This window comes from Nesoenas mayeri, assembly GCF_963082525.1.
Source record: "Nesoenas mayeri genome assembly, chromosome: 1".
NCBI lineage: Eukaryota > Metazoa > Chordata > Aves > Columbiformes > Columbidae > Nesoenas > Nesoenas mayeri.
The window spans coordinates 121,873,570-121,900,810 of NC_137541.1; the positions used below are offsets into that span (position 1 = coordinate 121,873,570).

Here is a 27,241-nt window from a genome sequence, read left to right on the forward strand (position 1 = left end):
GGTAAAAATAGTTCTTCAGCTGCAAGACACAAAACACATACTGATGTAAGTAAATCTTTAATTCACATGCAACTTGCCTTTAGCCCTGTCAAAAGGTATTGCTACTGGCCACGGTCACATGTCTTGCAAAGAGCCAAGCTCACACTGCTATTTGTATCCTCAAATACTCAAGTTGCCCAGTAAAGGAATCTTTTCTTACCAGGAACCTGAAACAGAGAGAGATACAACTGTTCCATCTCCTCCTCCGATAGATAGACTGGGAATGTGGTACAATCCAACAAAAGGTGACAAGCGGCAGAGAAAGCTTCCTTGCAGTCGCCTCTAAGGGGTCCCAAGACAAGCATCACTTGTTCTAAGTCCCACTCTTCTTCCTCCTTTTCTTTTTTATTACTAGAGTTGCAGTCAGAAGGAAGAGGATTAGAACCCTTGTTCTTGAATGGTGACCCTCGAACTGAGAATAAGTCTGAAAGCATTTGTTTAAATTGAGGTACAGTGATCTGCTTTGCATCCCATGGACTCTTTTTCTTGCTAGCAGTTGCAGGTAATCTGTAGCCATTCTCTTTTTTCTCTTTTCCACTCAGATTCATTGCTGAGATGCTTTCATTACTCGTTTCTTGAAACTGCACCCCAAAAATGTATCTACTGGAAAACTTGGCAACCAGCTCCTGGATGCAATACAAAGTCTTCTGAATGCTCCCCCCTTTCTTCCAGACATCGTCTCTCTCAAGGGTCACAGTTGGCATCCCCAAGTGTTGAGAGAGCTCCGGGGAGGAAGCACTTAGACCAATGCCACTGTCTTCTGACTTCAGGGGGGGGAATGGAGTCTCATCCTCCTCTTGCAGCACAGACTGAGTCTCTGAGGTTATGTCCACATTTTCCTTTTTCACTGGGCTCTAAAACAGGAATGTTAATGTGGTTAATGTGGCAAGGCGTAGATCATTTTAAACTATGGAGAACTGCGGCAGGCACTAGGGCACAGCTATGATAGAAAAAAAACCTAGTATTTGCAATTTCCAGATAACAGCTTACTTTTACAAAATCATGAGACAAAGTTATTCGTAAGCAGTTCAATTCAATTGCATTTAAAACTTAACAAATGTTTATATAATCCCCCACACATTGACTCCTCAAACAACAACAGATCCATGGCCACAGATACTGATCAAAAGGAAATGTTTCCTTAAAATCAATTCACCACTAGAACAGTATTACTTATGTTGAATTATTTCTAGTCAAATGCACGTATTTGTTCTACAGCAAAACTTTGGCAGGCTGTGCTTGTGTGACTGCTTTATGCCATCTACTCCTCATTCCCTATCATGGTCTCCTGCACACAAATAATACCACATTGTGTTAAACTAAAATATTAATTGAAAGCCTTGCAGACCTATTCAGCTGTAAAGCTGGGATTGATTTGGTAATTCAAGTCTTTAGCAACTGCATGATGCTGAGTGCTTTTCAAAATCATTAAGATGACATTCTTCTCAGGAAGTAGGATTATAGCTCCAGTTTCAGAGAAGACTATACTCCTTCACTGTCACAAATAACTCAAACAAGTCAGAACTGAATACTCATAAGAATGACAAGGCATCAGAGGGCTCTGGAAGGGGCCAAGGAAGATAAGTTTCAAAAATCTTTAATGATGCAGTTATCATCCAGGTTAAAGTTAGGAGAATTAGCATTTTAAAATAAATTATGTCACTAACAATTTTAAACATCTATGAGTAGTTAAAAAACACTTACCCCACTTCCACTTCCTGTCTCAATGTCCAAATAGGAGGGAGGCATTTGCACTTTGCTAAGCACCTTAAAACAGGTCTTTAAGGCATGAGTGAGTTCTGGTAAACCTAATACTTCCATGTTTTCCAGAAGAGACTGTACCATATAACTGAGCATCTGTGGAAGATACTGAGTCTGCACTTCAGAGTAGAGTTCCTAAAATAAATTAAAATAGTTATCATATATTATTATTCATCCATCTAGCAACATTGATCAATGATTGATAAAGTCAGTTCATGAATGGTTAAGCTGTACAAACTTGCTTCAGTGCTATTCCTTCTTTCCCCATTCTACATGATGAAGACTGATTCACATCCTAAAAAGCTCATGATAGTCAGCCAGCTACTAAGAGACCAAAAAATCCCAGGAAATTATTTACCTAAGAAGCAAAAGGTACACTTCTTCATTCCTTTGATAGAATCACTGCATTTTAAAATGCAAACAATTTTTATTTTGCTAGGCAATAGCACAGGTAGTTGTATATAAAGTCAGCACATAAAACCATACTTTGCAGGACATAGCAAGCATATGCATACGTATGTCAATTTGCCTATTTACATTTTAAGTAATCACAATCTGAATTATTTAAGTTGCTTAAGACTTTGAAGCACTTAGCTTCAGGTTGCCTTACCAAAGGAATCACGTCAAGAAGAAACACCAATAGTGTGCAGAGCTCTGAAATTGTAGGAGGAGTGCTAATATTTTCAAGAGGATATCTCATCTGTGTGGATTTGTTTCTGGATTGAGAGAAACATTATTTTGTAAGCTCTTTTCCTGTCAAAATTCTTGTTATCACAAAAAGGCTTCATTAAAACTGGCACAAAATACTGAACAGCTACGATTTCTGAAGCAAAGTAAAAGTACAACTGACTTCTAATACAGCAGGATAAAACATTCTGTCAAAACCAACTAAATTGTAGCTTGCATGTGGGATGCTAAAGAGCTTCTAATTTTTGAATTGAACCTCCATACATAATCTTACCACTTAAGGTATAATCTTCTCTCTTAGAAAGAGAAAAGGATAGATATATCTATTTTTCTTCAAAAACCACTTGTTCTTCCAAGGAAGACATCTCTACTTCCCCTCCCAAACCTCTTCCTTCTTCAGGTGTCACTTTGAAAGTAATTCATTTGATTCTCAGGTTGCAAGTTTCCATCTAATAGTTTAGCTGTTTCCCTTCTTGAATTATTTTAGGATGCAACTTACATATCTGCCTGATTCTAACACATATTATGTTCCCTCTATAATGTTTCAGTAAACTTTATTATCTTAAATAGATAGCTCGTAAGTACTATTGTTTGACAATATAAACACCTGAAACAATCTTCAAAACATCTGGTCATGTAATCCCAAAGAAAATCTGTGCTTAAGGATGTGATCAACAAATTGACTGTTTTGACAATTTCCGAAGCATTTTTGTTCTCTTTGATTGCACTGTGTGAAAGGGAAAAAAAAAGGAGAAAAAAAAAAAAAGAAACAGATGTTAGTGAAGATTCTAGGAGCAGGCACATCTCAGTATTAGCTGATGCGTTGTAAAAAATTTTTCCCCTTTTCTCTTCAAGCTAAAATGCATTGATAGTTTTAAACCCAGGACTAAGTAATTCCAGAATAGGTAGAGTTTGAGAATATTTCTCCCAGGTGAAATCAAGGCTTCAACTTTGAAAATCTAAAGGCTAAGAGTTCTGTCACCAGATTGATTCTTGGCCAATATAACTGGATTTAATCAACATCAACCACAGGCAGTGTACTTAATTTTCTTCTCTGCTAATTAAAGAGAAATCAAGCATACATGGAGGAAAAGTCATAGAAAAATCTCATCGTACATACAAGTTACTTTCCCCCAGTAAGTTTGCAGACAACATCAAGCTGGGTGGGAGTGTTGATCAGCTGGAGGGCAGGAAGGCCATACAGAGGGATCTGGACAGGCTGGAATGATGGACTGAGGCCAGCTGTATGAGGTTCAACAAGGCCAAGTGCCGGGTCCTGCATTTGGGTCACAACAAGCCCAGGCAGCGCTACAGGCTCAGGGGAGAGTGGCTGGAAAACTGCCTGGTGGAAAAGGACCTGTGGGTGTTGGTCAACAGCAGCTGAACATGAGCCAGCAGTGTGCCCAGGCGGCCATAAAGGCCAACAGCATCCTGGCTTGTATCAGCAATAGTGTGGCCAGCAGGACTAGGGTAGTGATTGTTCCCCTGTACTGGGCACTGGTGAGGCTGCACCTCAAATCCTGTGTTCAGTTTTGGGCCACTCACTACAGAAAAGATTCTGAGGAGCTGGAGAGAGTTCAGAGAAGGGCAACAAAGTGGGTGAGGGGCCTGGAGCACAAGTCTGACGAGAAGCAGCTGAGGGAACTGGGGCTGTTCAGCCTGAAGAAAAGGAGGCTGAGGGGAGACCTTATCGCTCTCCACAACTACCTGAAAGGAGGTTGTAGCATGGAGGGTGTTGGTCTCTTCTTTCAAGTAACAAGTGACAGGACAAGAGGAAACAGCCTCAAGTTGCACCAGGGAGGGTTTAGATTGGATATTAGGAAATATTTCTTCATGGAAAGGGTTGTCAGGCATTGGAACAGGCTGCCCAGGGAAGTGGTGGAGTCACTGGTTGAGTCCCTGGAGCTGTTTAAAAGACGTGTAGATGTGGTCCTCAGGGACATGGTTTAGAGGTGGACTTGGAAGTATTAGGCTTATGGTTGGACTTGATAATCTTAAAGGTCATTTCCAACTTAAATGATTCTATGATTTGTTAAAAGTGACCTTAAATTGGTTAGCTTTCAGTAAGTTAGCTTAATATAAATGATACAGTTTCAGTTAATAGTTGAAAACCTGTAGTTATACCTTGCAAGTATGTTGCCACTTTGATTGTAGCTGAGTTTGAGATCAGAACCAAGTGCATCTCTGCAGTAGGAATAAAAGGCTCTAATAACTTCAAGGAACAGATCCCCAACAACCTGTGGCCCTACAATTGAAGGAAAAAAAGAATCTAGTAGTTGCAACAAAGTGATTGTTAGGCAGCTCAGCTACAAACTTGTATAGAATTAAATTAGGGTAGCTAGACTAAAAAAACGAACATCCACGTAAGATGAAAATGAGGCTTTTTAAAATGTCAGATTTTCCAGTTAAAATAAAATTAAATATGTAGATTTTTAATAATAAGAAGAAGAATAAAAAACAAACCACAAACCAGCTGAAAACCAGCTAAAACCAGCAGAAGAAACATTAGCACCACTGTCTTATAAGCAGACTAACAACTGCTTCTACTAAGGTAGCATTCATTTATTGGATAAACAATATATAATCCTCATTTTTCTTGGCATTGTTTTGATAATTCTTTGACACAAAATGTGCTTAAACAGACTTTCCTGACCTATGAAAGAGGATAAGCTTACCAAATACAGCAGCCTGCAAAACCAGCTGCCACTTGAGTGCTTAGTTCCAGTACATTAGTTTTATTCTAAGTCTACAGGTGTAGTAATTGTACCATCCCTCTTGCACCCAAGATAATACAAAGAACAACACTTCAGGATACAGTCGGTTGTTAAAACTCTATTAGCTTCTTAGAAATACCTTTTAACCAATCCACAGGCTTCTCATACCTGTCAGATTCACAGAACGTAATTTCAAAGATTTATCTGTGCATGGATCTTACAGGGTATTATTACATCCTAAAAATCTGTCAAGTCACTTTGGCTTAATTTTCTGATACAGAAAAGAGAACTTGCCCTTTAAAATAAGAGCCAGCAAAGCCTCACCCTTCTGGGGCTGGCAACTTCATGTATGCAACAGGACAGACATGTGACAGTCCAGAGGAAAGGAGGAAATTCTTCACAGCTCATCCATGATGTCTAAAGCGATAGCTCCCACAGCAGTGTCAGGCCAGCACAAGCTGGCAGCACCACTGCCAGGGTTGCCCCAGTCTCCCCACTTCCACGGCAGGTTATTTCCAGCTGGAGCACCTGCAGGTAAGTGGCACTGCCCACTTTGGCAGCAGTACGACCACAGGCTAGCTGCCTGTGAGACTACAGCGCCTGGAAGCGCAACGTGGTCACAAGAGTCTGATGCAAGCGTGCAGGAAGGCCTGCAAGCATAGCTGAGCACTGGAAACAAACCCAGGCAAGAGCACTACCGGTGGTTTTCCAGATAAAGCTGCTCTATAAGACAGAACAAAACCAGGCCTGACAGTATTTTAGGGAGTATGCTCCAAGGAATGAATTGAGCAGAATATTGAGAGTAGAGCAGAAGTGGTTCTTTTTAACTGGACCCTCAGATCGAAGTTCTGGGCATGGCAGAGTGTTATCCTCATTAGGATACGTCCATGCCACACAGTGGAGTGCTCTGCAGAAGAGCCTGAGATAACCTGGAGCCGGTGCTTGCTCCAGAGCACCATTCTGAACCAGGTCCAAGGTGCATACTAATGCACAACATGCACATATTCAGAATTAGTAAGAATTGCGCAGGATGTTGTCTTGAGTCCTGCTGTCAAAGGCAAAGGACACCAACTTGTAAGTCATTAGCAGTCATAACAGAAGCGACAAGCAACATTACCTATTTCAGGTTTGTCAAGGAGACTGATGAGGATGCGGAAGGGTTTCAAATAAGCTTGATGCTGTTCCTCTGTATCAGACTCCGGGAACTTCTGATGTAAAATTTCAATCAAACTCTAATAAAAAAAAAAAACATCAAAACATTATACATAGAAGAGAGATTGCTGTTTTATTAAGACCTCAAGTGTTTCTAAATTTTATTTTGTTTAGTACCAACTACAATTGAACTTCAGTTTTCCATACAGGGTCAACAAATTGATGACATCTTCTCATTATCTGTACTCAAGAGCTGATCGTACTGAGAGAAGCACTTTTAAATAATTCAGGTAGTTCATCAAGATGCTACCCTTTGGTTTCATTAGATTCCATTTGTACTGCAAGCACATACAATATTGGGATAAATACAGCACAGCAGGCATTCAGTAAGATAAAATATAACCACCAAAAGAATGCTATCTTTAGGGTCAGAAAGCGAAGGACAAATTAAGTGGCACAGTGAGCAATTATAGAGACAGTTTGCGCTAACTTGTAAAACAATGACAAATACATCTGTATACAAGGAACACCAACCTCAACCAAAAGATCTTTAGAATATTTTCCAAAGAAATAAATAGCATGGTCTTCAGATGTTGTTGAGTCTGGAGCAAAAGTACCACCTTTAATATCAGAGCCTACAAGATAAACAGAAGCATCAGGAGTACAGAGAAACACTACAGTACAGAGAACTACACATACCTTGTTCATACAAATATTGAAACTACACTCTATTTTTAACTTGTCATTTCAATGCTTTGCTTGAAAATAACACATGTACTGCCCAGGGATGGCCCATATATTGCAGTTTGAGGCATCCAGTTGTGCTATACTGAACACAAATCAAAACCAAGGCCAGGGCCAGACACAGGGACAGCAAGGGCAACCTTTAAGCAACTACATGGCTGCAGCTGTTGTCCTCTCACTTTTAGCCTCCTCTTACACTGTTAAAAGGAGGCAGATGGGGAGAAGCTATAGTTCACTTATAGCCTCTCCTTGACAATTAAGCCCACATGTGAATTAACAGACCATTACTTCCAGAAGAGCAAGGTTAAATAGCGCCCTGATCCTTTCAGTCTACTGAACCACTTCAGAATGAATTATAGACAGGGCCAGAAATAACTCATCAGGTACCCTGTGATTCAGGACAGTGAGATGAATTCACCTCTGAAGAGAAGACCTGTTTGCCAAACGAATGCTTAAGTTTATTAAACAAGTACTTAATAAATGGCAACTAAACAACACTTTATTTTATCATCATTCATTAACTGCTGGGAAAAGTGTACTATAATACATTTTTAAGCACTGTTTTTCTTTTTCCTCTAAGGTATGCAGAATATTGAATATCACTATATACTGTACAGTACCTAGCAACCATGCATACAATCTTCTATTAAGTGACATGTCTCTCCTCAACAATGTCTGCGTAGCTGCTGACAGAATATAGACTAAATCAGTCCTGTGCAATAGAATAGGGCTTTCGTTGCAGTCCTAGGGTGAAAAAAAAGACACTTTATGTGTTTATGAACACTGAAAAAAGTTAAACTGGTAATGATGGGTTTTTTTAAGTGGCAATATTAATGCTTTGAAAAAAAAAAAAACAACAAACCATCACCAACAAAATATTTTGTATACTAAAACTCTCAAGAAGGGAATCTCACACAATTGTGATAATTTTAATATTTAAGGTACAGTGCTACAGTTAAGCTAAACATATAAAATTCTTCATTATATTACGCTTTCAGACTTAAAATTACTTGCTACTTTCAAAATACTGGTTATACTACTAGGTAAGTTAGAAAACAATGGGGAACAGCTCCTGTTTCAAGGAATATTTTCTTTCCTAGTCTTTAACAGAAGTGTATTAGCTTAGCACAGACAGTTCCAAATGCTGAAATCCTACTTAAAAAAGGAGCTCAATATCTTTTTCCGTACACAATTTCTCAGGCCTGAATACTTAAAGCACATTCCAAATATCATGCAATATTCACTGTGAAAGCACATCTTCATTTGAAGCATTTTGATGATGTAAAACCAAGTTAGTTGTAAGGATTCTGAGAAGCAGCCATCTCTACTATCAATTGATGGGGAAACAAGAAAATGCAAAATCTGTCCACTGATTTTGAAGGTACAAAATTCAGACATTTGGCATTAACAAAGGCAGGAGCTGGATTGGTTTCACAGAAGACACCTCCCCTGCAAAGTGTGCTGCAACAGTACCAAGTTAGTCCTCTTACCAAAGCTATGTAAAATGGGAAGAAGAAGAGAATGACTTCTAGAGTGTTTCTTTGCACAAGGACGTTTGAATCCAATACTGCTACACACAAAGACTTTATCTGTAAAAGGAAAAGACAACAATGATAACATTTAAACTACAAGCACTGTTAATAATGACAAGAAAAGAAAGCAAACTTGGATACATGTGAACAATTTATTTTTAAATAAGAGTATAATTACTCAGACTTTTAACTCCTGTCCTCAAAATGAGTCAGAAAAAGGTTTTGTGGAATATTGTTAAAAGAATCTTTAACATTTACGAAATACTTGGTTTTGTAATAATACAGAATGTCACAGTGTGACATCACCAGCCATCAAACAGAATGTGAAGCCTCACAAACTGCAGATATTAAAGTATTCTAACTAGCATTACAGTTATTCCATAATTCAAATTTAACATAAATTACCACCTACTGAAGATTTCCATTTTTCTGAAAAAATAAAAAGATACTAAATTTCAGAATAGACTCTCAGGACTGCAAACACTTTGAGAAACCCACATTAAACATTGTATATACTGTATTACAGAAAAGCTCGTCTTCAGCCTTAAATGTAAATTCAGAACAGGTAGAGAAAAGATGTCAGGTTTATCTTCTGATTCGAAACAACATCAATCTTTAAAAGCTGTATGCAGTACTGATTGTCAAAAACTGCAGAGGCTTCAGAAGACTTGCATTCTGCAGACTAACCAAAATCCGTAGGGGTGATTCTGGAGCCCTCAGTACAGGAAAGAATTGGAGCTGTTGGAGAGGGTCCAGAGGAGGCCACCAAGATGATCAGAAGGCTGGAACAGCTCTGCTGTGAGGACAAGCTGAGAGAGTTGGGGTTGTTCAGCTTGGAGAAGGTGCCAGGGAGACCTTATTGTGGCCTTTCAGTACTTAAAAGGAGCCTTTAGCCCAGAGAGGTAGTGGATGCCCCATCCCTGGAGACACTCCAGGCCAGGCTGGATGGGGCTCTGAGGAACCTGATCTAGTTGAAGATGTCCCTGCTCATGGCAGGGGGTTAAATTAGATGGGCTTTGAAGGTCCTGTCCAACCCGAACTATTCTATGATTCTACCATACTCTGCCACATTTCAGGGAAGATGCTCCCATGGCATAACTGTATTAAGCAATTCCAAAGCATGGAGCTTTCACCCTCTTTTTCTCTCTCTCCAAAAATATTTTTAAGAGCATGTAATTCTAATTTAACACTGAGGAGGCACAATCTGCTAGTATGCTGGCATTATGGTAGACAAGACTGCTCTATGAGGAGAGTAATGAACTTACTGTGAACTTATAATCGGTGCCCAGCATGAACTTCTGCTGTTTTCCAGACAGCTCTCTGTTGATATGACTGACAACAAAAAGCGAAGCAGGCAGCCTGATGGACGGGCTGACCAGGACACTGCCCCAAAGTGCTCCATAGAACACCTCTTGGCCCATCAGTAAGGAGAGCTTCACAAGCAGAGCATCTGTTCTATATGGAAACATATTTTGCATGAGAAAATAGGTTTTTATTAGTTCAGTTTTATACCATAAAAAGACAATTACACACAGAATTTGTACTGTAGTTAACATAATTTATTTAATTTCACAGAATTAGTATTGTAGTTGACATAATTTACACAATTTCCTCACCTTTGTACCATCAGTATTGCCATTTTCACATGATGATGGCCAGCATCTGATTGTACAAAGCAAATGACAACCCACTCAATCCTTTGTCACTGTGCATACTCATTGAAACAAAGTTTCTGTGCATACTTTGGATACTTCTCCAGTAAATACTGGCAAAAATTAAGTTCTGACCAAAATACTACAGTAGCTCTGACTGCAAAATATTTGCAGCGAGAAGTGTCCCATGCTGAATTTGAAATAATTTAAGCTGATGCTAGACTCTGAAAGTAAAATTTCATCAGTCTGGGAAGTGGAAGATATCCTACATATTTGTACTTACAAATCAATGGGCTCAATTTGTAAGTCACTGAATGGAAAAAGAAAAAAGAATGACATACTGTCAGTTATTGCACACAGGATCGGTACACTGAAGTAAGTTTAATGGCAGTCACATTGGAGGTCCTATGACTGAAGGCAAGTTCTCTGCTTTGGCAACTCTGTCAGTAGTCCGGTATTTTATTATAATGTAGGAATTGGAACCTCACATGAGAAATGTAGAAGTGAGAAAAGAGGGAGAAGTCCAGCACAGAAGATAGGAAAAAAAAAATCAAATCTGATGTTCTTTTCCACTTCTTTATAAAGTAGCCCTCAAGCCATTTTTTCTTTTCTGTTTTGTGTATGTGTGCAAACTCATGCATATAATAGAATCATAGAATACCACGTGGGATATGTGTGTGTTTAAGAAGGAAACAGTGCCTAGGCTGAAGCATGACCTGAGCTAGTACTTCTGCTTCTTTTGGGAACAGCAGGGGATATATAATATTAGTGTTAGTCTTCAATGTTGAAGATTCTGAAAACCTTCAGGGGAGAGTCTCTCATGAAGCTGAATTTAAAAGTAATTTAACAAACCTTCCAACAAGATATCTTGGTCTATCTTTCTTACATCAGAATCATCATGATAACTAAAAAAACCCACTTTCTCATGTAATATTTGTATTTCACAAAAGAATATTAAATTATTTTTAGTATAAATCTTTCACAGTGTAATATACGGTCAGTTCCTGTCTGTGACCCTGTTTGTTCAAGGCAAAGAGGATAACAGTGCCATCAAGAATAGAGAAAGAAGGTATAGAACCGTAAGTTGGAACCTGGAAGTTAATCTGTAGCTCCCATTAACTCACTAGTTCAAATTTAGTCAGTTTCAAAATATGTTCAGTCTCCCTAAAAAGGCTTTAGATAGATGGAGATTTACTTCCAAGGGATCCCCTTTCTTCTCAAAGTCCCCAGCAACTAGTGCTGTAGGAAAGATAAAACTATACAGCATCCCTTATTAGTCTGCCTGACAAAAAGCACATAGTAAATTAATATTTCTATAGGAAATGTATAAGAAGTATATAATTGTCCATAGATTCAGTGTTCTGGAATTGACAAATGAATGCTCCTCACCAAGTTAGGAACACATACAATTTGCTCTTAACCACTCCAGCAATTGCAATGAGCCTTCAGTTTAATACTTGTTTTGAAAAAGGGGCAGTAGACATAGAAATATTCTGCTTATCAACTGTAATCTACACAGCCTAGCATACCTTGCTCTTTTTCTTTTTTCTCAAGTGTACACACAGCCATTTAAGATTCAAAAACAGCCAGCACATCCAGACTGGTAATACAGAAGGAAGTACATTAGCAATGTAATGTTTAGTGACACTAAGCAAAGAAACATTTGGATGAAACCTACAGTGGCTGAGCTCTTATGAAATCTTACAAAACAGTTCTGGTAACTGAAGAAAAACCACTGCACAAATGGACACAGAGCTGCTCTTCTCAGCACACTTCCTTATCCCGACTATGGTACTGAATGCCGCTGGCGTAACTGCCAACAGGGAGAGAGACACTTTTTTTCACAATAGATTTTACAAGAGTTGCCTCTTGCTTGTGGTTTCAGAACCTGAGTGTAAGCAAAATATCTTTTACAGAAAGATTGGAAAGAATTCAGTTTCTCTCTCATGTTACAATATTTAAATAGAATTTATTGACAGAGCAGTGGTTTGGGGAGTCAGCTTAATTATTTAGAAGTTCAGAGGTGCTTTAAGAAACAGTTTTTATTCCTTTCTCTCAGAACATCTATTTTTAACTTTCCTTTTCTTCTTTTCTCCTCTTCTCCTCCTGAGATGAAAATAGAAGGCGAAAGGGTTTTTGTACTTTAGCACTATTTGTTGCATCTTTTAAGGACTAACCATTCTTCCACCCTTAGAAGCTCTTTTATCAATCCTTCGATATAGAGAGCTGACAGAAATTTCCTGAGAATTCCATAGGAAAGCAAAATACTGTATATTGGTTTAAAATTAATATTAGTGCTTACCTCTCATAAATTTCTGATCCTTCTTCTAATCCAGGTAGCAGTCCTATTACAAAGGCTTGAAGACCAGGCAGGAGGGACTTTTGTAGAGGAAGAAAGTATTTCTCGTACAAACCAAGGAGAACTGGTCTCACTGACATTGCTGCATTTGCCAGCAGAGGAAACAAACCAGAGCTTTAAAAAAAAAAAAAATTAAATTACAATAGTTAATTAAAATAGACTCAGAAAGGCATGTGCTTTTAAAAAAAAAAAAATTACCTGTACAAGAATAAATCCTTGGCAAGCCATTTTGTCCCAATAATTTTAAAGATGATTTCATAGGTTTCTAGTGCCTTTAAATGCACTCCACTAGGTAGTGCTGGATGCAAACACTGAGATAATCTTTTACTGATGATCAGCCGTCTTGGCAACAGAGAATATTTCAGGTTACTCTGAAGAGCCTGTAGAAGAAAGATGAGAATAAATAGCTATAATGCTGCATATAATGACTGCACGTCAAAAGTTTCCTACTAGCACTTTGAGAAGAACTACATACATTCCAGAGTTTTCCTTCATAAATGTATTTTGTTAAACTAAAACAGCAGAACTTTACAACTGAGTTTTCATATGGAAATAGGCACGAACAATCTAGAAAAGTCAGGTATTACTTTGCTTAGAAGCTGGAAAAGGAAGTCAAAGGACAGGACATGGACAGGGTGCCCATATCCTATCTCCAGGGGAAGAAGGGAAGTAACAAAAGAGCTTCTCAGTTTTTAAGTACAGGGAATAAAGTAAGAATTAAATAACTATTTTTCCTTGTACATTTTCACTTCACGTATAGCTGAAATATAAACAAAAAACCTTCTGACCAAAGCAGGCATGATTAAATGGGACAATAACATCTTAGAAGTTATTTGTAATTCTGTGTGGCTACATTCAGTAAGCTTTATTAACTATACCCATTGCATTGATGTATAACATCTTCAGGACAGGACATAGTTAACCAGGTGTTGCAGAGTGGTCAGGTCTCTGGAAAAAATAAACTGTAGTACCCTTCTTTGGAAAGATTACTCTTTTTCTTGCATATATTTCAGCAAGCTAAATAGTCTCTTCTATTCAGAGACAAAACGAAGAATTTGTAAGTAAATGGCACTTTAGCCTTTGATCACTGTCTGCTAAGCAAACAGATGTTTCACAGCAGATGGACATTTGGGATGTTCTCAGGATTAGGCAAATTCTCGACTGTCCCAAAGATTAAGTCATGGTCTTATCCTACATACTTGCTTTAAACTTGAGGTTCTTCTATCCTGCCTGAAAAAAAGGTTTTGAAAAAGCACCAGACAAGTGAACTAACCCTTTTTTGCTCATTTCCAAGGAAAAACCAAAACAAATCCAAACAAATAAAAGCCCCACAAAACAAACCCATACAAAACCAAAACCAACCAAACAAAACAATCAAAAACCACCCCCTCACCCCCCTACCCCCCAAAAATAAAAGAAACCCAAACCAAAAGAAAAAACAAAAAAACCCAAATCAAACCAGCAGCAAGAGGAAGAGATAGAAACAACCCACCATCTTTCAAAGGTGTGTGCAACTTTTCATTTAAGACTTTGCAGTTGGTGGGCGTGAGAAGCTAGAATCTGTGAGAATACTAATGTGTTATTTCTCCATTTAGGCAGGGCAGCAAACAGGAGAGACCAGCTGTTAGTAAAGAGCTTCTAGTAAATAAAATCTACTCAAGAAGAAAAAGGCTGAGAGTTTGGAACTGTAAACAGATACGTTGCACCACTCTGAAATACATATAGCACAGATGCCATTTAGAGCCAAATAATTTCCTTTCTTCCCTACCCCACTATGAGCATGAGATCTGCATTTTAGTAGGTATTAAAAAGTAGAATCCAAGAATACAGCAGTATTTCACATATGAAACTAAACCAGGTTATACTTGTGGAGTTATCTTTTAAATATTTTTATATCTTTTATATTTGAGAGATTTACTCATATATTAAATGAGTAATATTATTACAATGTTAAAGATTGAAATCCTTAATGCTTGTAACAACTTTGAAGATTGCTTGAAAGCAGGACTTTGAAACATTCTGTTTATATTGGTTGGTATGTATTTGCCCACACCCTCTGTATATATATATCCAAAAGCAATTGAAAAAACTATGCCAAAGGTAAATATTTTTCCTCTCAAGATTAAACAAATACCATCTTAATATTCTATCAGTTAAATTTTAAATAACAGCTAAAAATTAGTCAGAAGAAGAAAAAATATTCCAGGTATATTAGGAGTTGAATAGTGGATATTTAGGGATAACTGTGTGTTAAGTATTTCTCCTGGGTAATTCTCAAACCTTCCTATGTCCAAATTCCAGCAGATGAGACTAATTTAGAACAAGACTATGCTCATGTGCATGTTCCAACTATACTGCTTCACCTAAAGAATCAGAAGACATCTCCACACAGGAAGCAAGATTTGAAGATATTCACTATGATCCTCATACACAAGCTGTGGAGAGTTTCTGCCCATCGCATCAGAATGATTCTGAGACGAAACTCCCTTCTCAAAAGTACCTCTTATTTTTTCTTTCTTTTTTTCCCTGACTTGTGTTGAAGGAATACACAGTAGGACATAAACTACAACTCTCCTCAAGAGTGGGTGCTCCTGGTTAACAGTTGTCTCTGATCTTCCAGCAGATGCAAGGGATTTTAAACCACACTGCAATATATTAGAAGACAGTGGTTGCACCAAGAATCCCTCCAGCAGAAAGGTGGGCTTGCTGCTCTTACTGCTAATACTTTGCTGAAAGGTTCAGATTTTTAACAGCTTCCCCAGAATTGCAGGGCTCAAATAATTTTAAAAGCGTTGAAAGTCATTAATTAGCAGATCGAGTTAAAACTGCTCATTGAAATAAGTGACATGATAATATACATATTTCCAAATGCTAATTAGTTCCTGTGATCCAACGGGCAAAGCTAAGAAGCTTGATTTTGAAATATCCTGAGCTACAACTGAAAAAAAGAATCAGTTGTCTGTGAGATCTAGGACTGCTGAAATGCCATGATAGGTTCAGCTCCTACAGTTAGTTAAATGTTGTTGTAGCAAGGCTGGTATCATTGCGACTGCATGCAGATGAAGATCCCATCCTAAACCATTGCTTCCACATTCAGAATCCAATACTAACAACTGCAGATGAACAACTCTGCTCACAGGTTTCAACATCTACTATTCACCCATTCTTTTGATTCCCGTGAGCTTAATTTAACCGTCTTTTTTTTATGTATGGGTGGAAGCCCATCCACGATCTATTTTCTCTCTTTGTCTTCAACTGCTTTCCACATGAGCAGTTATGGTGGCAGAAGTGTTAAATGTCACTGGAACTGCTAGTAAGGGTTGGCTTGAAAGGCCCAAACTGCCAGCAAGCTCTCCATGCTTAATGTATCATCCCAGGGTTTGGTTTTCACAGATCAGCGGGAAATCAACAATCCCAGAAAACCAAGAAGTATTCAACCTACCAGTGCCTTTAGACTTCAGACGTTAATCAGTAAGTCAGGAAAAAACGAGACATGCAAAGTAATGACTGGTGTTCATGCACACGTCCAGTTTTCGACTTTCTATTTACAGGTTATTTTTCCTTACGACTGACTAGAGAATATCTTATACATACTAAACATTTTCTAATGCATAAGCATGCTCAGAGTTTCTTTGAATGTGGGCTATAAAGGGTAGAAAGAGAAGACTATCTGTTCTTTGCAGCAGTGTATACATGTGCCTTAAAACAAAACAAACATAGACACATACACAGAGGAATATTCACATTTCCACAGTTATTGGCTTAAGTCATTTTGTACTGCTTTATAGCAACAGTAGAGATTAGCTGCATCAGTTTGCCTAGATATGAAAAAAACAAGCAAATAAAAGAAGTATTTTTATTTAAATAAGTAGAATTCCAGAAAAAAATGCAGCAGGTACAACAATTTATAATCTTATCTTCAACTAGGAGATACCCTAATGCTTGTTTTAGACAACAGTGGCTGGGAGGAGAGGGGGAGAAGGAGAGCCTGTGATTCCATTTTCCGCTGATACATTTTCCAAGGAAGTAAAAAAATTCTGAACAGAGCTCCAGCTTCCATAAAAATAGTAGCATAAAGGTGAAAGATGGTTGTGAGGAAACTGTGAACTAGGAACTCGAGTTATATTAAAAAAAAGGGGGGGGAGAAAAGATGTATAAAATATCCCTAGTTCTGCACATTGCGTTTGTGCATCGGGTGTGGTGAAGTTCTATAAAGCAATTAGGAGGCAAAGCTTCCCTTCTTCTCAAAGACATAAGGTTTGCCTTCAACAGAAGGCAAGTGGTGCTTGTGTTTGTCATTTGCCCAGCAGTTGTTATAAAGCTGTGGCAGCCAGAGTTCTCATATGAAACAACTGGTGTAATTAAAGGCTCTGCTCATTAAATACGCATTTCAGAAGAATTCTTCTCTTCTCTCCCCTCAAGAACAGACATACTGTAACATTAAGTGTTACTACTGGCACATACAATAGTTGTGCAGCTGCAATGATTTCTATGCTCTGTCCCCTCCTGTTCCAAACCGATCAAGTCTTTGGTTAAGATCATATTCCACTTCAAGTTTTTGAAGCAAGAAAAGCCTTTAGAAACAAAAAGTAACATACTTATTTTCTATTGAAAGTGAAATTAAAAAAAAGAAAACTTTGAAATTGCAGACTAAAGACTAAAAATTAGTAGCGTAAGAACTTACAATCTGTGCATTTACACACTCATGCTATGTCCAAGGATAAAAAGCAGTTTGAAAGTGCTCTTTTAGAGCAAACATTGCTATCATTACCGAGCACGTCAACCATGCTGTAAACATAAAATAAATCCCTCTAGAACAACTGATATTTCAAAGATTATAATATTTTGTTTTCATGGTGAACAATAACTATAAATGAAAATGTTGCTCAGAAAAGGGACACTGGCCTGCCAGCCAGGCCCAGTGGCAATAGTCACTAGTGAAGCTTTTGTGCAAGTTCCACACCACTGATATCCAAATACTGCTGAAAAAATGTTGATGGAGGTATTTCTGCCAATAAAAATGGCAAAATCCTGTCTGTTATTCTTGTCAAACAGATGCAGGTTGGGGTTATTTTTTGGTAAGCTGGCTGGGGTTTTTTTGTTTGGGTTTTTGTTGTTGTTTTTTAATATATACGGATTAAATGAACAAACAGGGGAGTTTAAATATTCACTTGCCAAAAACCCAGTGAAATTTTGTGCTCTTCTGTGAATCACTATATTTCACAGACTTTTTTTAAAAACCTCCTTTCATAGTTTCCTTACAAAGGCAGGCTGTGGAATCCAGTATTTACTACTGCTCTGTTCTTAATTTTGCAAATTGTGTCACTCATCTACTGTTTACCTGCATCCAGACTTAAAATTTATAGAAAAGATATGCCTATAATCTGAATTTAAAACCCTAATGCAAACTATGCACTTGGATTGTCCTAACTTCATATTTTTAGCCTTTTAAATAGTTGAAGTTCCCCCTACGAGAATACTTTTATATATATTTTATATAATATACATATCTGTTTTCACTCTGAATAGACACTGACAAGCATTTTGGATATGACGATGATGTTAAATGCACCTGTTTCACTGACAAGCCCACATAATGCTGAACCACCACCCATTTCCAGGTTTAAAAAGACAACACCCCTCCCCCCTGGCATTTTTTTATATCAAAATATAGAAGTAATTTTGCAGAGTTGTATCCTTTTAAAACATTGGCACAAGCTGGCAAAATCGGCAATAGCACAGTCTCATTTTAGCACAAAGACAATTGAAAGGGATTACCGTATTCTGGATGGAGCAATCTGTACCGAACATCTGAAAACCTTAGTCACAAAATAGTGCTTTCGAAACAGTGAACATATGCAGATTTGCAAAAACAACAAAAACATGGTTCAAAGCTGTATCCAAGAACAGTACTGAGAAGAGAATAATCCTATTTCTTGAAGCATGGTGCAGCCTTGGCTGCAGCTAGATGACCAGCTTATAGTAACTAGAGCTTGAACAGAAGCAAAGAGCAGAAAGATATTTAAAACTGGAATATGAATGAATTTCAAGGCAAAGCTGAAGCTCCTCTTTAAAACATTAACATCCGAACTTACTGCCTGTTTAATCCACCCGTTTGCATCTGCCCATTCATGTTCCCTACACATTTTTATAAACATTACTTTCCACTGTTTCTCCTTCACCGTGATGATGCATAACATCCACACTATGTAAATTAAAACCCCCAAAATCTTTCCCTTACAAGCTTGGGGTGTAGCATAAATTAGCAAATCCTAGCTTTTGTTAGAAAACATAGTTTCTCTCCATCCTTCACTCATGTTCACACTTCCTACCTGCAGTTCTGTTCAGAACACTGCAGGGGAGATTAATCTTACCTAACCTTGGAAGCCTAGGTCAGCTAAAAAACATGGTCAAAACTGCAGTAACTCACCTCAGGCTCCCTACAAAACCAGGGAGGAGCACACGCAATTTTAGGACAGTGTTCATCTGACCTACTTTAAATAGCAAGAGATGAGTCACAACAAGAACAAATAAAACCCCTTATTCCTCTCTCTGCCTAAAAGTGATTCAACGTGAAATTGTCCACACCGAAGTCATCTGAAGTTAGATAAGCCTCATTTCCACTAAATTACAAAAACCAATCATTCTAGATTTACAAACTGACCTGTCTGGCTGACCATTCAGATTAAAGTCAACTGGTTTCTCCCTTGCTTCCCTGGTTCTACAAGTCACTGTGAAACATCAGTTAGAACCATGGAAGCACAAGAGAAACTGTGGAACACCACTCTCAGTGGTAGCTAAGTAGTAATAAGAGAAGTAGCAGAGCTGTACTTCCGAAACCCCTTGACTTACTCATCCTCTTTTGCCTCTCCCTTTCTCAGCATTTCCATATTTTCTTTATAATAGGCATCACTGCACATCAGTTACTGACACCCAGGTTCCTGAACATAACCATGTGCACTGTTTAAAAACATTTTTATCAGTGAGATATTGTTGATCTTCTCCCTCCTACCCATTCTCTCCCTGCTCATTCATTCACTCTCAGAACTGACTGTAGAAGAAATTAGGCTCTTACGTTAGAAACACCTCCTCCCATCCCCAACACTAACAGAACTCAACAACAATATTTATGTTTTAGGAGGTAAGAGACCAAGTAATCATAAGAGTTAAGACAACAGCTATTGACATCTTATTTCACAATCCTCCTTTTGGTGGCAGACTCCTCTGACACATCATCCTTATTTGCATATAACAGACAGAGGCAGATGAACATGGGATGATTTGCTCTACTAGTTCTTAAGCTCCTAAAACAATTAAGCCCATGTAATACCACAGCAGATGGACGGATGTAACAGCTAAAAGCTTTTTTGCTTCGTTTGTACTATGCTGCTACATATTGTGGCAATTCTGTACCTGAATCAGAATTTCAGATAGGTATTAATCAGTTCAGTGTATTCATCTAGGTCAAGACAAAAGATCAAAGTCTACATCTTGCCATGGGTAATAAATCTCGCATCCTAATTATTTATTTTGTCTTTTGAGAGAATCACGCTGAAGGCCTCTAACTTTATTGACTCAATAGCAATCAGGATGAAACTGTGAAGGCAGAAATGTGTAACTCCTCCTGCCAGGGCAATATCCAGCTTCTCAGAAGAGAAAGAGCATGGCCACCCTTAAAAAACCTCGATTTGGCAAATGTCCCAATTTTCAAGAAGGGTAAGAAGGAAGACCTGGTAATTACAGGCCTGCGAGTCACATTTCAGCAACTGGTAATATTATGGAGGTTATTCTGGGAGTTATTGAAAAACACTTGAGAGACAACAGTTATTGGTCACAGATAGCAGGGGTTCATGAAGGGAAAGTCCTGTGTAACCAACTTAATTTCCTTTTATGACAAGGTCACCCCTCCTGTTGACCAAGGGAAGCCAGTATACGTGGGTTTTTTGGACTTTAGCAAAGCTTTTGATACTGTCTCTCACAGTGTCCTTTTGGATAAACTGTCCAGAACACAGGTAGACAAGCCCATAATACATTGGATGACCAACTGGCTGACAGATTGGGTTCAAAGGGCTACATCAGGCTGGCAGCCAGTCATCAGTAGGGTTCCACAGGGCTCAATTTTAGGGCCAGTGCTCTTTAATATTTTTATAAATGATCTGGACCAAGGAATCAAACATACATTAAGTTTGCTGACAATACTAAACTAAAAGGAAGTGTGGACTCCCTCAAGGCTAGAGAGGCTTTACAGAGAGATCTGGATAGACTAGAGAGCTGTGCAATCACCAAGTGCATGAAATTTAACAAGAGCAAGTACCAGATTCTCCACCTGGGACAGGGTAAACCTGGTTATACATATAAATTGGAGGACAAGAGGCTGGACAGCAGCTCCACAAAAAGCAATCTGGGGGTTTGGGTTGATGGCAAGTTGAACATGACGCAACAGCATATCCTGGCAGCCAAAAGGGCCAAGTGTGTCCTGAGGTGCATCACACACAGAGTTGATAGTACTAGTCAAGGGTGGTGATTGTCCCACTCTGCAACACATTGGTGTGGCCCTACCTCAAGCACTGTGTGCAGTTTTGGGCACCCCAGTGTAAGAAGGACATCAAACTATTAGTGTGTCCAGAAGAGGGTAACCAAGATGGTGAAAGGTCTTGAGGGCAAGACTTAGGAGGAACAGCTGAGGTCACTTGGTTTGTTCAGCTTGGAGAAACCTGAGGGTGACCTCACTGCAGTCTACAACTTCCTCAAGAGATGCAGCAGAGAGAGGGTTGCTGATCTTTTCTTTGGTGACCAGAGACAGGACATGAGGAAATGGAATGAAGCTGCATCAGGAGAAGTAAAATTGGACATTAGGAAAAGGTTCTTCACTGAGAGAGCGGTTGGTTACTGGAACAGGTTCCCCAGGGAAGTGGTCACAGCACCAAGCCTGTCACAGTCCAAGGAGTGTCTGGATGATGCTCTTAGTCATATGGTTTAGTTTTAGGTAGTCCTGCGAGGAGCAGGGAGTTGGACTCCATGATCCTTATGGGTCCCTTCCAATTCATGATATTCTGTCATTCTAGGGATTCTCCTGCCCTTTGACACCTCTGTAGAATTAAGGCTTAGCAACAACAGCAAAGGCATGCGAGGCATCTATCGGGTAACAACAGATGTTTCCTTATGAATTCTGTAGAAGATGCCTTCTCCCACCCCTATTTCCTTAATGACTGTAACCACTCTTGCCCCGCATACACTGAGGAAGAGTTTTATTTTAAAGGAGACTAAGTGGGAGACAAACTATGTACACTTCATTTCTTGGACAGGAGGAGAGGACACATTTCCTAGGTATCTTCCCATAAAAGTCTTTATCTTTCTTCCCATACTCAGCCATATTTTCCATGGTCATACAAAAGACGCCATCAGCAGCAAATCAATTATCTTGCCAAATATAAGGGAGGGATATGATCAAGTAAATATGAACTTTAAATATAAATTTTGACTTGGAGTATATACTAAAACTTGTGACCTCCTGTTCTATATAAAGACATTTTTAGCTGTTTTAGAGTGAGTAACCAGCATCCTGAAGGTTTCTTCAATGCAACTCCAAAATTAACTTAGCAGAAAAAAGGAAACAAATAGCATTTGAAGGAAGCCTTCAAGGTTGTTTTTACCAGGATTTCTCACACTTTTATAAAAGATACTGAGTTAGCTGCTTCCATTACGCCTCCTTGATGAACTAATATTTTTCCTAATTGAATTTTCAATTGTGTTAAATACCGTAAGTTACAAAAAAAAGTTAGTAACAATACAAAGATAATAAGCAAATGAAAAAGTATTCTTGTGACATTATACCTTATTGAGTTTGCCAAGGGAAGATATAAGATCCGCCCATTCACTTGATGATTCAAAGTTTCTCAAAGCTTTCTCAATTGCTGAAGAATAATTTCTGTATCTGTAATCACCAAGTAACTCCTGCTCTTCTGGATCCATCTTTAGTTCTCATAGCAAGGTACAATTTCCTGGTAAACTAAAACACACACACAGTTACAAAAAGATAACCTGCATTTAAGTTCTGGCAAATATAAAGGACTGTAAGGCCACAATAAACATGTAGAAGCACAGACAGATCACAATAAACAAGTCATCTGATCAAATTTCAAAACAAAGTTAAAAATAATGTAACCAGCATGACTCCAACTTCCCACTGTCCGTTTTAGAAATTTTGCAGTCAAATTTTCCTATTTATGAACCATGTTTTTTCCTTGCATGCACGTGGCTCTCTCATACAATAACAAAGGAAAGGAATATAAAGTCTCATTATAAACACTCAAAGTGCTGACAAGAAGTTAGGGAGAAGTAAACAGTTTTCATAACTTATCATCTCTGCACTGTTTTGAAAAGTTACCTGTAGCCATGGAATGTGAAACATTTCATATCAAAATTCAACTTTCAAGAGGAATCCCACTAAAGGGCCTCTCAGCCCACAGCAGAAGGAATCCTGGTCAGCACCAGATGCTGAAGTACAAGACTAAAGTGCTGTGCCAAAGTGTCAAGGCATGCATTCAAATCTTCTTATACTTCACCAAAAAGTATCTGTATATTTTTATGGAGGAAAAATAAGTTATTCAGACCTGATTTTTCTCGTATTCTGCAACACACTTAGATTTAAAAAGCAGAACACATCTGTTTTAGAACAATGGGAAAAAAGTGTGGCTGGATTTTACATACTCAAAAAATCACATCTTCACTCCTATGCCACCTACAACACTAGTTCTGTCAGCTAATATAAAAATGTTCTTCTAGAGAGATGCTTATGTTTAGGAATGCCAGGTTTAAGTAAATCTGTTATATATATATATATAAAAATACATATATATATATAAATATATATATATATCTATACACAGAAAACTCAGTACTATAACAAAACACTTCGGAAAGTTTCTGAAAGAGATCTGCTTTTATTTTCCTACTGTTTATACACAAAAATAAATCCAAGTAGTCTTCTATATCCTTTCAAAGTATCTCATCTCTCACAGCACTTAAAATCAACGGAACAAGTGTGTATCATTCATTATCTTCAATTAACAACAATAACTGCATCAAGATTTTGGTAGTAAACTCTCAGAAAAATGCCGGATGCATTTTAAAGGCAGGTTTAAAGCCACTTTTGGTCTCATTGACAGGAGGATTAGGTTATTCTCTACGTCATTCAACCTAGACCCACCTCTATTTAAAAAAAAAAAAATTCAAACAAAATATCATCAGGGCCATGTTTGGTTGGCTGGTTTTGTTTGTTTTGCTACAGTAAGGGTTTAATTTTCTGTTTTCGTCAGGATGTATGCAGTGTTTCTCACAGCAGGGTACAACAGTAATCTGGGATACAGCTATACTTGCTCCAACATGGATGTAAAAAAAATGCCAATCCTTCTGTAAAACCTAATGAAGCGGCAAACTTGTAATATAGTGTCAGCAAAATTTATGAGTAATCTGATATAGACACTGCCCCAAAACATGCAGGGCAAGAATTTTTCCCTCATCTCACTTAAGTACTTTAATCATTGGACTACTGGATTGTATTCATACTCTGCCAAGTCAAGAGCGCTGCCACTTTCATAAATAAGAGATTTGTCTGGATCATTTAGAAATGGGCAGCCGTTTTGCTGACAGAATACATCAAATTTCTTCATTTGTAAAGGCAATATGCCCGCATGAATCCACTTAGAGAACAGGAATCAAGCAAAACACCAACAGCACTTGAAGATATTCTGTGAAAATTATGTCTTAAAGCATTCTCATAGTACTAAAACCTGGTATATTTAAGTAAAATCTAATTAAGTTCTAAGGGTAAAATAGAGTGTACTATTCAAGAAAGAACCAAAAACTTCAATTAGGAGGAAAAATGTCTTATCCAGTTCTTAAGACACATTATTTGGACTTTGCTGTGAAAAGACAGGTGAATAGTGTATTCCCACCCAGAAAAGCAGTGACGGACTTAATGATTTTGTGTGTATTGATGTTCATGTACCTACGTTGTCAGTAAGGTTTGAAAAATATCAATAATCAAAACATGGTCAGTAGATCATATTTGTGCTTGTATACAAAGGCAGGAAGATTAAACAAACAAACAAGCAAGCAAAAACCCCAACAAACCCCCAGAAACCAACTAAACAAAAACCAAACCAAAACCCACTTGTCAGTGACCTTCAGGTGCATGTCCCAAATCCCAGGTCACAAACTTCTTTAGTCAATGGAGACGTCCATAGCTACTCATCAACTCTCAGCATTGTCTTACGAGAGATTAACGAGGTGGGCGCTTTGCCGCTGACCCCAAGGGAAGAGATGCTGCCTCACCGGGGCTGCGGGGCCTCTGCGGGCAACCCTCCCGCCCATCGCTCCCTGCCGTCGGCTGCTGGTGGCTCCAGAGCCCGGCTGCGGCTGGGCAAGCCCCGGAGGGGGACGCTGCCCCCCGGCAGGACCGGCCGCGGCGGAGCGGGGCCCCTTTCAGGCCCGCCCTGCGGGAACGGGCCGGGAGCTCCTCAGGACACCCCGGACCGCGGAGAGGCGAGGCTCCGCCGCAGCTTCCTTTCAGCCTCACCTGCCAGGCGGGCACCGCCGAGGCCGTGCCGGCTGCGGCAGCGGCGATGACAGGGCGGGCTCCCCTGCCGGCGGCGAGCGGCGCTGCCCCCTCGGCCGGGCCACCACCGGCCCCCGCCGCCCGGCCGCCCCCGGCAGGTCACCCCTCAGATGCCCGCGCGTTTCCCGCCCGCCCCTCCCCAAGCACAGGCCCGCCCGCCGAGCCCGGGCGCGACGGCGCGCCGCTCCCCGCCACCCCCGTACCTGGGAAGGGCCCCGCAGACCTCCCGGGCCGGCGGCGGCAGTGGCGGCGGCGACGTGTCCCAGCCCAGCGCGGGACGGGGGGCGGCTCCCCGCGGTCGCTATGGCAACAGCAGGGAGAAAGGGAAAAAAAAAAAATAAATAAAAACAACCCACAACCACCCCCGCTCCGCGAGGCCCGCGCCGCAGTCGGCAGCTGGGGCGATACCACCGGATATAGCGCGGAGAGGGGGAAGCCCCTAGACTGGTGCAGGAGGGCTCCGGGTGTCCCCGCCCAGCGGCGGCGTCTCTCGTCTTTCCCCGCTGTCAAGCTCTGAAGGAAGGCTGCGGGTGTTAGTGAGCGCTGCTGCCCGGAGCAGGTCATCAGCGACCCCGTGGGGAAATGGTACACTCCGGCCGTCCGGCCCTGGTGCCGAGCGCCCCCTGGCGGCACCGAGCCGGACGGCCCCGCGCTCCCCGCCCGCGGCGCCACGGAGCCCCGGAGCCGCTCCCCGCTGGGGACCCGCTGGCGACCCATCGGGGACCCGCTCGGCCGCGGGGCTGCGGAGGAAGCGTCGAGACGGCGGCCCGGTCCACTCCTTTTGCTTCGTGCATCAACCTCGGCGGGTCTGGAAACAAGGCAGTGGCTGCGCGGAGCCGCAATCTGGCGTGTCCGCCCCCGACGCTGCGGGGTCGCACCGCCGGCCGCGGGTGTGCGCGTCACTGCGCGAAGGAAGTTTCATCGCCTCCGTTACACTGAAGATAGTGAAGGCAGGTTTAAGAGTTTTGCTTCTATTCTATCTGGTTTTAGGCACGGGACACTTTTGTCAAATTTCGGAGACTCGGCTTTCACGGAGACTGAGGTGTCACATTTATAAAAGGCTCAAGTCCAATAGAAGAAGTCGTCTATTCTTTATAAAAGGCTTGAAAGAAAGTCGATGTGCTAGCTTTTTAGTACTCTCACAGAAAAAAAAAAAAAAAGAAACGAAAAGAAACTAAAAGAAATGAAAAGAAACTAACAAAAAAGAGGAAAGAAAAGAAAAGAAAAAAAAAGAAGAAAAGAAAAAAAAGAAAAGAAAAGAAAAGAAAGAAGAAAAGAAAAAAGAAAAAGAGAAGAGAAGAGAAGAGAAAAGAGAAGAGAAGAGAAGAGAAGAAAAGAAAAGAAAAGAAAAGAAAAGAAAAGAAAAGAAAAGAAAAGAAAAGAAAAGAAGAAAAAAGAAAAGAAAAGAAAAGAAAAGAAAAGAAAAGAAAAGAGGAGGGAAGAGGAGAGAAGAGGAGAGGAGAGGAGAGAAGAGAAGAGAAGAGAAGAGAAGAGAAGAGAAGAGAAGAGAAGAGAAAAAAGAAAAGAAAAAAAAAGCAAGAAAAGAAAAGAAAAGAAAAGAAAAGAAAAGAAAAGAAAAGAAAAGAAAAGAAAAGAAAAGAAAAGAAAAGAAAAGAAAAGGAGAAATAAAGAAACTAGCAAAATACCAGTGGAAAGTAACTAACCTCACGTTTTGGTTTGATTTGCTTTTTTACATGCAAACAGAGCATAATCCTGGTAGTTCAAAATAGCTGAAAAAGTCAAGGAAAACCCACCTGTTTCAGCAATGATCTCCAGTAAGTTTTATGTTAATACACTCTTCTGTTTTCCTGACATGACCCGCTTTTCCTTTTTCTAGCTAGATTTCATTTAGACAATTTGGCATGTTTTTCTTCTGGCAAATAAAAGCTATGATTACTGGCAGCTAATGAGACTGCTATATGCTCATGCTGGAAGGATGGAAGCAAGATGGGAAGACAGGAAGGCTTCCATGAGTGTTTTCA

General features: G+C 39.7%; 1 protein-coding gene across 1 annotated transcript in view; it reads right to left on the reverse strand.

Moving 5' to 3' along the window:
* DOP1B (DOP1 leucine zipper like protein B) overlaps positions 1-25,788 on the reverse strand; it is a 49,754-nt gene extending 23,966 nt beyond the window's left edge. The window contains exons 1-14 of the mRNA XM_080341973.1: positions 25,463-25,788; positions 22,475-22,649; positions 12,839-13,020; positions 12,584-12,754; positions 9,895-10,084; positions 8,588-8,686; positions 7,718-7,841; positions 6,888-6,988; positions 6,319-6,433; positions 4,612-4,732; positions 3,095-3,214; positions 2,411-2,516; positions 1,744-1,935; positions 200-893 (exon numbers count right to left, since the gene is read on the reverse strand). Of these exons, the coding sequence (XP_080198099.1) occupies positions 200-893; positions 1,744-1,935; positions 2,411-2,516; positions 3,095-3,214; positions 4,612-4,732; positions 6,319-6,433; positions 6,888-6,988; positions 7,718-7,841; positions 8,588-8,686; positions 9,895-10,084; positions 12,584-12,754; positions 12,839-13,020; positions 22,475-22,612 (2,353 nt within the window). The 5' untranslated portion in view covers positions 22,613-22,649; positions 25,463-25,788. The remainder of the gene's footprint in view (positions 1-199; positions 894-1,743; positions 1,936-2,410; positions 2,517-3,094; positions 3,215-4,611; positions 4,733-6,318; positions 6,434-6,887; positions 6,989-7,717; positions 7,842-8,587; positions 8,687-9,894; positions 10,085-12,583; positions 12,755-12,838; positions 13,021-22,474; positions 22,650-25,462) is intronic.
* Between the last annotated feature and the right edge of the window lie 1,453 nt (positions 25,789-27,241).